Source organism: Chelonia mydas, chromosome 7, assembly GCF_015237465.2.
Source record: "Chelonia mydas isolate rCheMyd1 chromosome 7, rCheMyd1.pri.v2, whole genome shotgun sequence".
Classification (NCBI taxonomy): Eukaryota; Metazoa; Chordata; order Testudines; family Cheloniidae; genus Chelonia; species Chelonia mydas.
The window spans coordinates 74,348,385-74,362,082 of record NC_057853.1 but is presented as its reverse complement, the minus strand read 5'-3'; the positions used below and the strand labels follow the sequence as shown (position 1 = coordinate 74,362,082).

At 38.6% G+C, this 13,698-nt stretch overlaps 1 protein-coding gene across 1 annotated transcript in view; it reads right to left on the bottom strand.

Annotated features, from left to right (window-relative positions):
• BICC1 (BicC family RNA binding protein 1) overlaps positions 1-13,698 on the bottom strand; it is a 226,618-nt gene that overhangs the window by 95,988 nt on the left and 116,932 nt on the right. The window contains exon 3 of the mRNA XM_037904912.2: positions 8,926-8,995. Coding sequence (XP_037760840.1) covers positions 8,926-8,995 — 70 coding nt within the window. The remainder of the gene's footprint in view (positions 1-8,925; positions 8,996-13,698) is intronic.

The following is a 13,698-nucleotide window of genomic DNA, read 5'->3' as shown; positions in this document are numbered from 1 at the left end:
TTGCATAATGAGAAGGGATGCATTTTTTTCTTTTAAGAAATGATGTAATCTGTTAGTGGAACACGTGAGTAAGTTAAGAGGTGTTTGTACATGTGACATTTAAAAACTGGCCAAGCTGAACTGCTGTTATGGAAGCCAGGCTTTTATATATGAAACTTCATTACAAACAGAATATCACAAATATTAAAAATCACCAGTTTTGATATAATTGAAAATTCCTTGTTGTTTACAGTCTCTCTTTTTACATACAGTGATTGAAAAAATGATTAAGTACTCATTAGGAAAAAATACCTAAGAGAACTTTTTTGAACTACATTAAATTAGAGTTCAGCTATATTTGAAAATTATATCACAACAGCAGATGGTCAATTCACTCATATATATTCAGATGTTTGCATATGTATAAAAAAACCTCTTTGGAATAACTCAGATGAGAAGCTCTCGTTCAATATTTGAATTTAAGGGTTACAGAATTCAAACAAACCATATTCCCTACATTCATTCTAAATTCTAACTTATCAAGTTTCATGCAAATCAGACTTTAATTTTACAGTGTATTGCTTCTTCAATGATGAACGAACTTTCCTGCATTTTAATATGAATTTTTCCTTGAAAAGCCAAGGGCCTGCTCACCTGACTTTTTGGGGACATCAGGGCATAAATGATGTTGAATTAATCTGTTCTGTGCATAAGCAAGAAGAAGAAATGTCTATGCTTGCTATTGTCAGGGCAATAACCAATCGAATCCTGTTCTGTACAGCTAATAATGGCAGTAGTATTTTTCTTAACTTGGCTAGAGTTGCTACTATACCTCTTAACAGATCAAAATCAAGTCAGCAACAAAAATGGCCATACTGTATTTGGTCTGGGTCTTCCCTATGTGACCTTTAATCAATATAACCACAGAATGAAATCATCAGGCTAGTCAGCTGTCTAAGAGCTCTCTCTACAGTATCTAAGATTTAGGTCCTGAATGAAGAAAAAAAATCATCTACTAAAACTCAAACAACTGCAGGGATAGGAATGCCAGCATTGTTAACCCACAGTGATTCATTTCCCTCACTTATACCATCAGTGCAATTGTATTTTAGGTCCTCTCTCTTCCTCCTCATGCACTCCTCCAATACTTTACTTCATCAGACATACTACTTCTTGTGAGTGCTTCTTTCCTGATTTCTCCTCTGCCTGCGCACTAGGGCAATGGGTCTCAACCAGAGCCGAGCAGGTTTCAGGTGCTATTCTAGGCATGCCTGGTGTTAGACTAACTACGGCCCAGGGAAGAAAGCTGAAGCCCCACTGTGCAGGACTGCAGCCCGAGCCCCTGAGCACGACCATCCAGGGCTGATGTCAAAGCCTGAAGCAAATTAGCTTTGTGGGGCCCCCTGTGGTGTGGGGGCCCAGGCAATCGCCCTGCTTGCTACCCCTTAATGCTGGCCCTGACTTTTATATGCAGAAAAACAGTTGAGGCCCAGCTGGGCCATGGAGTTTTTATAGCCTGTTCAGTGGGGCTCAGAAAGAAAAAGGTTGAGAACCGCTGCACTAGGGTATACAAGTTCGCAGAAACCTTCTAATATTCTTAGGGTAGAAATCCATGTTATATTTACTATATCCCTCCACAAATAACTACCCAAGGCCTGCCCCTTTCTTCACAGAAACATGGCAGCAGCAGTTCTTTAAGTACATTGGATTTAGGGTCATATGCGTCTTCCCTAATTCTTTTCCTGTTTGGAAAAGAGAACAACACTGGTGGTGGTGAGAAGAGAGGGCACTTTTGTTTTACTTTACTTCTTTTTACATGAACTGCTGGATTGACAACTGTGCCCGGGTTAACAAATTACTTGTTTATCCATTAAACATACACAGCTCAAGCTGTAATAGTGCAAGCTTTCCTGAACTACACTTGTGCTTGGAGGGAAGTTCAATCACAAGATGTATTTAGTACTTTGTCTCCCTGCTTAGAATGCTAATGGAAGTGGTGGAGTTTGGGACTCACTCACTTCTAGAGAATGAAGTCTTCAGTAGAGAAAATAAGTGGGGGAATAGGCAGAAATGAGAACAGGTAGGGGAAATAAGACACAGAAAGAGGACCAGAAACATTTGTCAAGATTTTTAAAAAAAAAATAAATGGCAGCATAAAAGGTTTGGAAAAATGGGGAAGATCTCAAATTAAAGGATGGAGGGGAATGAAACAGGAGGCGGCGACAAGGCAGATACAGACTGAGAAAAGAAGCCTTGGCAAGCTAAACAGATGAAAGATGAGTGTGTGTATAATCTGAAGCTAAAGAAAAACTAGAGACTGAGATCTGTAGAAAAAGTGGAGGTGTTAGGCACATGCAACTCTTGCAATTGCAGGGGGCCCTGAGGCAGCAAGGGCCCCCTTGAAAGCCAGATCCAGCCTGCCAAGCATCAGCTGCTCCATCCTGCTCAACACTGTCCTCCACACAGCATGACCTCACACATCGTGTACAGGAGATGCCAGTGGTAGGAGCTACCAGGGAACAACCACCACCACTGTGTGAAAGAAAAGTGTAGGGGGGCAAGGGGGAAATGGTAAGAAAATATTCACCAAATAAGGGAGAAAAAAAAAGACTAGGAGTAACATTTTCAAACCCACTTCAGTGATTTAGGAGCCTAAGGGTTCATCTATATGGATAGTTACTGAGTGGCAAGCCAGGTTTGAATTTATACCACACCAGTCTGCCACACAGCAACATACCCCATGAATACTGCTACAGCATGCTAAAAATCCTAGTGTGCAGCTTGATGTACTACGCTTTCAAATAGTTGTGAGCTAAAGCTGAACTCTAGGAATTTCAGTACACTGCAGCAGTGTCCACACAGGACGTTACCGCATGGCGAGTTGGTGCACTGTAAATTCATACCCATACCATGCAAACTATACCTAAGTCTCATTTTCAAAAGTGATTTGGGCACTTAGAATCCCAAGTGTCATTGAAAGTCTTGGAACTTAGGCTCCAAAGTGCCTCAGTCACTTTTGAAAATAAGATATGGGTGCTTTTGAAAAATCTTATCCTAGAATTAAATATAAATCAACAACTCATATCACTCTTCACAATTACATTCACAAAGCATTCTTAAGGATGTACAAAATTACTTTTTCATTATTTTGAAGTTATGGAAGTGTGCTCTTAATTATGAATCTCATAATGAGGAGAAGAACTTCACACAATTTCAAATTCTCTTGCAAATTTGGCAGCACTGATGAAACAGTAGTGTGCTTGAATTACAAGAATCCAACTAAAATCACAATTTGCTTACTTCACGGATTTTGAACAAAGGAACTTAAATGACCATAAAAAAGTGGAAACACTCAAAAAGTCTATATTCTGCTGCTGACACACAGGCAACTCCCTCTAACATTAATGGAAGTTTGTGTGCACATCAGTAAGAGTGCCAGCTCCAACAATTCAAAATCATGGTGATATCCTCTGGCAAAAATCATGGTATTAGATTAATAATTGTGGCATATAATTAAATAATCTTTTGGGGCCATTATGGGAAGTTCTTGCCTCAACTTGGGAGTGACTTCAACTTTGAAAATTTATATTCACACAATGTAAACACAAAAATGGAGGCTGGTCTCCCTACTGGATAGAAGGTTTAGAAATCCACTTTCCTCTCTTAAGTAACCACTAGGGTAGGGGAGCAAGGCTGAACTGAAAGTAGGGTCTTTGGTGATCAGCAAGAGCTCTGGGCAGTGGGATGAGCTGGGGCAGGGCAAGAATGGAGAGAGGGAGCTGGCAGTAATATGGTCAGTGGGAGAGACTAACTGATCAGTTGGCATAGCAGTTAGGGGAGTGAGGAGTACTCAGAGCCCTCCCTGCACCCCGACTCTCCCCATACTCCCCCACTTTCTCTCATTACTTTTTCCCACTGGCTCACTGTTACCTGCCCCTTGACTCCTTAGTAAGGGGCATCTTCCTCCACCCTCATCTCTCCCTGCTGATTGACTAGTCTCACCAGGTCAGAGCTTTAGATGCCCAAGCCCTACTGCATGTACTCTTCTTCAAGGCTCCCGCAAAAGTCACACTCAGAAAAGAAGCTTTGGTGTTCCTGTGTCACAAAGGACCACAAAGCTGGGGTGAAACTGCCAGTCTTGAAAAAGTCATGAGACTTGGAATGATTAAATTGTCCCATAAGTGCTTAGACTTTAACAAAAAAACAACCCACCACTCACATTACTGTTTCTTTATGAGCGCAGGATTTGTTCAGATACAAATAAAGTCACAAAAAAATTAGGGGAATGAAAAAGTAAAGAGAAGCGTTCACAGCGTGGGGGAAATCCCATATTATGTATATAAATTAAGTTATTACCACTCAGGATTTAGAGTCCCAGCCTGAGTGGCACTGCTGAATCCAAGAACGGATGTCTTTTAAAAAAAAAAAAAAAAAAAAAAAAGGGCACCTCTACAGAATACCACCGCATTAACGAAGGCAGGGAAAGCAGTAATATCTTCACAGATCTTTAATCACCCACTTAATAAAAACCTGAAACGTGTGAAATACCTGCTTCAAGAAAAGTAACTTGGTCTTAAGTACAAGAGCACATTTTAGCTTCCTTGACTTAGACAAAACAATGTTCAAGAATACATCAGATTCTACCTCTATCATTCACTATCCCCAAAAATGTGCAAATAAAACACATGAATATACAAGAAAAAATTCTGCCCATTATATCCCCTAGTAGTGAGGGACTATGCAGCATCCTATCATTATGAACGTCTGTCACTCATTTCTCATTCTCTCTTAAAAATTTACAAATAACTACTTCTAAGTGACAAAATCTGAACACATGGTTTCCCTCAAAACTTATTTTAATGTTTGGAAAATTTATATTTGTTTGGAAAATAAACAAACACATGTATTTCAAAATGTTTTATCCTCAGCTCCTCTTCATAACAACACACACTAAAGCATCTGTTACTTGTTAGAGCAGGAAATTCCTCTGTTTTGATCTTTATAGAACAGTTGAGAGTCAGTAATTAACTTGTGAATTCTGGCTTTTGTGAAGTCATACAGCATATTTTAACAAAATTGCTAAAAACAGGATCTTCAGTAGTTCCTTACATTCTAAACAGATAGAAGGTCCAAAAGTAAAATATTCTGTGAATCAACTATTTAGGGGGGTGTATATCAAGTTTGCTGTCATGTATTATTAAATTACCATCCTTAGTAATAATCATCTCATATGTAGCACTTTCTGACCATGGATCGCAAAGCTTTATCATCATTTCACAGCCTAAGAAGAAAGAGGTTAAGTGACTTATTTTTTTCAGATCACTTAACCTTTGTGCATTGGTTTATCCCACATCACAACTTTCCTGCAGTACCAGAAAATATAACTGGGTCTCCTGACTCCTACTGCCATGCCCTATCTACTGAACCACGATGCATCCTATTATGTACACTTTGCATGACAAGTTTTAATGCTCATGTCTAATATATTAACAAGACAATATACAACCAGTCATTCCTGGAATAGCATTAATAACTGCTGATCATAAAAGCCAGATGATACAACATTAGTGAAAAAATACTGTCGTAAACCATAAATTGTTTTCATGCTAGACTGAAAAGCACACAATATATGAACATACAATGAGGAATTAGAATGTTTTCCTGATTATAGGGGTTTTTTTTTAGATCACTAACAAAAGGCCACAAAATACATCTACCAAGTACTAGCCTACCAAAATTTCAGGCCATCTTTACTAATAAAAGTTACTAATTTGGTGATGGCGAAACATCGTCCTAGGATTTAGAGCATAAGATGCCCTGAACCACATTTATCTCCATTCAAAGTACTAAAAGTTTTCTGCCTGTCAGTCTGTGGATCAACAATTCTTTTCTATAAGCCTTACTTCTGTTCCTCCCCAACAAAGTGACTGCTAATTAGGTACTCATTTCCCAGTCAAGAAGATGGGCTACAGTCAGGTCTCAGAACATTGACTCCGTTCACAGACAGTTGGCTGGTTACACTGTGCTGACTCTCCTTCTCTGTTGCAGCTGCTAAATTTTATGAAATGAAGTCAAGATACATCAAACACTTTGCCAGTATTATTTTCCGCATAAACAATTGCTGTGGCTGCAAATGGGCAATTTATTCAAATGTAAATGGGATGGGAAACAGTGTGGACTATTAAAATGTGGTCCATCCTATTTAAAATTTAGGAACACAAGGGATAGGCTCTCTCCCTACATATTGTTGTAATGTACTATCTTGTGTGTATGTACACAACCTCCCACGTATACAATGACTGATCAGAGGATACAAGTCTTTAGCCCTGATGCTGCTCACAACCTGTAGCCCAAAACCCACACTAACCATTTTTAATGGTGTATCACATTGCAAAAATGTCTCATTTGCAATCTACCACCACCCCACGTTTCTTTTGGCATTAAGATTTTCCAAGTTTCTCATTCTCATTATGTGTGCATGCTTTGGACTATATTTCCTCAGTTGTATTAGTTTGCATTTTTCCAAGCTAGATTTCATTGTTATTTTCTGCTCATGTTTCTAATCTCTATGACCCTTTGTATTTCTCTTCTCTCAATGGCATTCACCCTTATTTCTAATTTAATGTCATAAGCAAACTTCATTAATTTACATTTTATTTCTTCTCCTAGTTCATTAATCAAGATGTTCAAGTCACCTACACTTAGCACTGTTCCCCATGTTATTATTTCGTATGGCTATTATCTGTGACTGTTTCCCTGTTCGATTGTGTGATATTACCCTATATGAATGAAGAGAGCTAAATCAAAGCTGTAAAGGGGTTGTTGAGCAGCCATGCAGGAAAGGCGCAATGACACAGATATGACAGCCTCTCAGGTACCCAGCTTCAAAGGAGTTAAGATAACTGGACCATCAACTGGTGAGAGAATATACCTACCTGGCTCCCATCAAGGCAGCAAGGACGTTTTGCTCTTTACTAAGCCTGGGATGAAAAAGAACTCAAAAAGCTCACAGACCTTAGAAAAAGGAGAATTTGGGGTAAGCTGAGAGTTCCTGGCCAGGAGGCGAGAGTGAAAAGGCTGAGAGTCAAACATTCAGAGATTAGGGACAAGGCGGAAGCATCTTAGGATGTTCCTCCCAACTCAGAGATGGAGAATAAGCCTGATATGCCTGAGATGTCTGTGGATGGAGAGGTTACGCTTAGGTAAGGATGCATGTGTGCTTATTTTAGAATCAACTCCTCAAAGCACTGTGAACCTACCTGTTGGGCAAAATAAATCAGGCTTTGTTTTGAAGAAACTGTTTGCGTCTCACTGCAAATGTATGCTATTACAGGCTCCTGAAGAGAAACGCTTGCAGGGTCTATCCCGTTACACTTATGGAATTGTCACAGTTGGTAGCCAGGAGACTGTACCCAGGTCCTAGTTTGAAAATGGGTGAATTGCAGAATTCCACCCAGACAGGTAAAGGGCCTGATACATAATACCTGTAGGGCTCCACCCCAAGAAGGGACAGCAGTGCAGTTAGCTTGGTAACCATGACAACCCCAAACACAACCCAGAACTCAATACACTGCTATTGCTCTATCCTTTGTTCATGGCTTTCAGCCAGATTTCCACATAACGGTGTGGCTATCAAGCAGATATGAATTAATTTTGCATGAAACACTTCATAAGATATGACCCAATATCAAATATTTTATTAAAATCCAAACAGTATTACATGTACTGCTTTCCCTTTACTTTTTTTTTTTTTAATTCTGTTATAAGAACTCCCTCTCCCCCTTCTTATTTACAGCTCAGGCTATAGCAGGATCCAGGTGGAGAACAGGTCTTCATGGAGACTTTGCTTTTTACCACTGATTGTAAGCATTCCTTTCCTACCTATGTGATCCTCACCTGTCTGACTACCACTAAATAAATTTCTCCCTTATGCTTTCTATCTAGCTATTCTTTCCTCAAGCAGTATGCATTTCTAAACACATAGATGTGCTTTCTGTCTCCATGCAGCATATGGGGAAAGGGGAAAAACTCTCTTAGGCTGGGTCTCTCTGGCTCGTAAAAAAATAGAGCCTGCACAATTATGAACAGACCTTTTCGTCCTCTCATGAGTTCTTCCCTGTTTAAAAGGTTAAGGTAATATGACCATTTTGGTTTATGAAATGAAAGTTTAAGAGTCTACCATGTATCAGAGATTTTAAGAAGTTTGCAAGTGTGAGTGCCTAACTCCATTTTCTGATATCTTCTACTTTGACACCATCAACTGCTTTTTGTGGTTATTTTATGTTTAACTAATTGTTTGCAACACTGAAAAAGTCCATCTATCAATATTCTTCCCTTTTGACAAATATTTCCTTTACATTTCAAATAGATTTACGGACAATCCATCTTGGCTTTCTCACGTTTACCTTCATCTGTGCACCACCGTCAACCAAAATACCCTCAGCACTGTGAAAGAGTTTTAATTCAAGTATTGCTTCAATAAGAAATCAGGTGACACACACACTCATCATTCCGACAACAGTTTGATTCCTTGAACTATTGATCTTAAACACAATCAGTGTCCAGTTCCATAAAAAAAACAGTCACACTGCTTATACTGTATTAATTTGGACTTTACAATTTTGTCTAAATTTTGTAGACATAGCCATGATTACATTGACAGCCAGTCAAAAGCTTTGAACACATTTAGAGTTCTAGACTTTGTAATTTAAAATAGATTGCTACACAATGTCAGCTAAACTTCTAAAGCTTACAAGACAATTCAAATGAGTAGAGAATCAACACTTATCCAAGAAAAATAAAAGAAGATTAAACAAAGCTTTAGGGTCTAATATTATAAGAAATCACCTCATCTGTCATTAAATTAAATGCTGTCACTTCAGTGTTGTCTTTCACAAAAAAAATTTCAATCTTTTTAAAATATGAAAGTAAAACAAGCAAATATACCTTTTTTTGACTTTGCGCCAATCTTCAGCTTGGATGGCCAAGCAATCTGTGTGTTTGTTTCTTCCATAATCTGTTAAAAGAAGAAAAAAAAATAAAGTTAATTTAAAATGCAACTTTCCCCCCATCATTCTGTATGTATCTTCTAGTGTTCCTTTTTTGGTTAGATCATATTCATCTTTTTTACACATGCCCTAGTAAATACATTTGAAAAGTATAGTTAATGATAAGGGGTTTTTGAGGAGGGTTTATGTGTTTGTGAGGACAGGAGGTGGATGTCTCATGATTCAAGACAGCCTAAAAGGTTGGAAGTAGGAATCAAGGAAGTCACACTTCAGTGGCCTCATCCAGCTGCCATTGGAGTCAAAAGAATGACCCCACTGACTTCAGTGGGAGTTTGATCAGGCCCATAGTGACAATTTCTTGGCTTTAAAACTATATGAAAAAAATCTATTTTCTTCATTCAAGTATAAAAATATTTTTACATTTTAACAGGCTCATTTTGAATGCTTAAAGACTAAATTACTTCTGCTTGCATTCAGAATATACTGCCTAAGTTTATGTTGCACTATTCATTAGCTATTTTAAATTTGAAGAAGAAATTTTATCCCTAGAACAGTTTATAGTCCAAAAAAATCTTTTGCGTATTGGATTTAGTAGCTCATGCATCCTTTTAAAGTGCTAGAATTCCTATTTTTCTGAAGTCAGCTGATGTGGCATGCAACTTGCCTATAAAATGTTCACACTCTGAACACTAACAGAAAAATACAAGTTATCGTGCACATCTGATGTGACTGCACGCACTTCAAAGGAACAACATCAATTTACTCCAGTAGAGGATTAGGCTATGTATTGTTCAGTAAGTGATTTGCTATTGTGCTCTCATGCCTTACTATTTAATATGTAATATTTCATATGGTTTTAATGGCTTCCTTTTAATTATACTAATAGCAATATTTTTATAACTCAAACAATGCAACTTTACAGTAAGTGGTTTGAATACTTTTTTATACAAAAAGAATTTTTTAAAGTACTTATTTATTGAGCAAGATGTTTTGACAAGAAAAAATTCAAATCAGCAATTGGAAAAAAAATGCCAAACAGTACAACTGAATCAATCTTGGCACTGTCCACAATGAATATATATATATATATATATATATATATATATATATTTTTCTATATATATATATATATATATATATATAAATTAAATTCCCAAAATAAATAACCAGACCACTGCAAAAAGGAAAACTAATATATTAAGAGAACCAGAAAACATTCCAACATTCATTGGTTCCGAATAGTAGTCACGTCCAGGACAGACACACTAATTTAAGAATTCCTAAGTGTATACTCTCTGCTGCCCAAATCAATAATAGAATTCCTCTACAGTCACAATTTCTAGATTAGCACACCATGTGGAAAAAGTGAAGATGTTAGCCAGGACTCACTGTACTACCCTTTGTATGTGTTTCAGCAACTATGGGATAATAAAATTCAGCTGGAGGACGACATTTCCAACAGAGTGAAATTCTATCAGGAATATATACATATTTCTGAGCAGACTCCAGTCCAGATGTTAAGAAATCCACTGGTAAAAAATCTGAGTTATAGATCAACCAAAACTCTCACTCACATTGACTTCATGTGTATGCATTTCACTCCACAAAGACTGGAGCACATAGCCGTTTGAAATTTCAGTTGTTTGAAATCTCACTCATTATTTGAAGTGGTCATCACTTTTGGAACTACCAAAGAACGTACAAGTTTAAAAAAAATGAACTAGCAGACCGTTTAAAAACATAGGCAAGTCTACTCAAGTACAGAAGGGGAAACAATGATACTGTGCTATGCTCTTCCAGTCCCTCCCGATTTAGTGGAAGCCATTCTCTAGAGAGACGATAAAATTCGGGATCTGAAGCCGAAGAGAGCCTAGAAAGGCCAACCACATTCTGCCACCTTCTCTTCAAAGGCAAATCAGCACTAACTTACATGAGTTCTGTTCAGTGTCCCTGTCTAGCAATGGAGGGCTCTGCAGAGAGCGACCATCATGGGAGCCTCTGACAGCACAGCTCCACTGCAGACAGTGTTAAAGCCGCTTAACTCGGAGTCAATGTAGAGACAAAAGGCCTCCATACAGACAGTGATGGCCAAGCCCTGTGCTTCTGGGGGGCAAGGAGGAAGGAGAACTTTACTCATCACAACAAAAAAAATCAGAAAAGTTTCTTAACAAATTCATTTTTCAGTCCCTTAGGTGGGTTATTTCAGAAAACTGGAGCCCATGACCACTGTGATGCAAGAACCTCATAATGCCAACTGGCAAGGGGGTGTAGAGTGGTTATAGGAATTTCCTTAATCTGGTATGTACATTCTGGTTCACCTAAGAATGTTATGTGAAGTCTCAAACAAAAGCTGGCATCACATCGGTCATCCAATATCACTGTGAAATGTATGTAAGGAGTCAGTATATGCTTTTAAAATCTGTATCAGGAGGTTGGTCACCAGCAAAAACAGGTTTTCTGTCAGACACAGGATGTTTATCCATCTATTTGTTTACATGTAAATTGAGTGTTCTCATTCACAATGGTTCTATCAATGGTCTGAACTGAAAGCAAATGAAAGATTACAAAAAAATAGTTCAGAAAGAATTTAACAAGAAGAAAAACATGGGGGGGGGGAGGGAAGAGGTTCACTTCAAAAATTTCTTCGATTATATTTGGGAGGCAAAGACGACATGGGCATCCCTCACTTAGGAAGTGAATGGACATCGGATTTGCTTCATGAAAGTGGGATCTCAACCAGGCTTGGTCGAAAACACTGGAAACAGCTTTGGGTGAGAAACTTCTTTAGTTTAGTCTCTAGCAAGCCTGTTATGATTTTATTATATAATGTAACCATTTGTTTCCAATACTATTACTCACTATCTCTTGAATCTCTCTTTGATAAGTTTATTCTTGTTTTCACTATATATGATTAGCTGGGAGGAAAGAGTTAAAAAGACACTAAAACAAGGAGGGTGGGATGCTAAAGAGAAAGATCAGCTATACAAGTGGCTGCCAGTGGGAGAAAAAAACTCATTGGAATAAACGCTACACATCACTATTCCCTTGTCTTCTCAATAAAAATTTGGAATCCTGTGTTTGGGACAATATCAGGAGAAAAATCCCTGTATATCTTTATGTCAGACTGTCATAAATATAAAGGGAAGGGTAACCACCTTTAAATCCCTCCTGGCCAGAGGCAAAACCCTTTCACCTGTAAAGGGTTAAGAAGCTAAGATAACCTCGCTGGCACCTGACCAAAATGACCAATGAGGAGAAAAGATACTTTCAAAGCTGGCGGTGGGGGGGCGCGCGAAGCAAAGGGTCTGTCTGTCTGTGTGATGCTTTTGCCGGGAACAGATCAGGAATGCAGCTCAGAACTCCTGTAAAAGGTTAGTAAGTAATCTAGCTAGAAATTAATTAGATTTTCTTTTGTTTAATGGCTGGTAAAATAGGCTGTGCTGAATGGAATGTATATTCCTGTTTTTGTGTCTTTTTGTAACTTAAAGGTTTTGCCTAGAGGGATCCTCTATGTTTTGAATCTGATTACCCTGTAAGGTATTTACCATCCTGATTTTACAGAGGTGATTCTTTTACCTTTTGTTTAATTAAAATTCTTCTTTTAAGAACCTGATTGATTTTTCATTCTCCTTAAGATCCAAGGGTCTGGGTCTGTGTTCACCTGTACAAATTGGTGAGGATTTTTATCAAGCCTTCCCCAAGAGAGGGGGTGTAGGGTTTGGGGGGGAAGATGTCTCCAAGTGGGCTCTTTCCCTGTTCTTTGTTTAACATGCTTGGTGGTGGCAGCATAGAGTCCAAGGACAAGGCAAAGTTTGTACCTTGGGGAAGTTTTTAACTTAAGCCGGTAGGAAAAAGCGTAGGGGGTCTTTCATGCAGGTCCCCACGTCTGTACGCTAGAGTTCAGAGTGGGGAAGGAACCTTGACATGGTGGCAGAGCGGTGGGATCATTTTGAGATCATTTTGAGATTTATTTTGAACTGGAAGCACAGCAGGATTTTAAAAGGTTTTGTAAATTCTATGTCTCTGCCAGGGGGGACAGAGCAGCAGGCATAACAAAAGGGATCTTTCTTTTTTGAGCTGGAGTTTTCTCTACCTAAAGACAGGGTAGTTAACCTCCTGCAGGGAAATTCACAAGTTTTTCACAGACCTGAAAAGGTTTTTGTTTGTTTGTTTTTTTAAGCTAAGAGCAGCTGGAGGCTTTTTCTGTCTATTTGCCTGGAGACAGAGGTTTTTTAAAAGGATTTTTCTGTAGGCTGAGAATAGCTATCAGAGAACATAGGTATCAGATTACAGCACAGCAAAATTTTACAAGCCAGGTTTTTTGTTTGTTTGTTTTGTGGTTTTCTTTCTAATTCTCAGGTGTAAAGTTAGTTAAAAACAGAGAGGCTAAGATGACAGAACCAAGGCACAACACAAACTGGAGTTAACCAGACTGGAGGCAGCAAAAGAGGCAGAAAAAGCCAACAGACTGCCCACAGGAGAGCTATGGAGGCAAAGGACAAAGAAATGGAGGCAGCGAAAGAGGCAGAAAAAGCCAAAGAGGCTGCCCACAGGAGAGCTATGGAGGCAAAGGAAAAAGAGTGGAAGCATGCACTGGTGATGAAGAAAGCAAAGGCTCAGCAGAATATATCGGATAACCCTAACAATCCTTACCCAACAATCTACAAATGGGAGTGACTATGTCCACAGTATGATGAATCCAGTGATATTG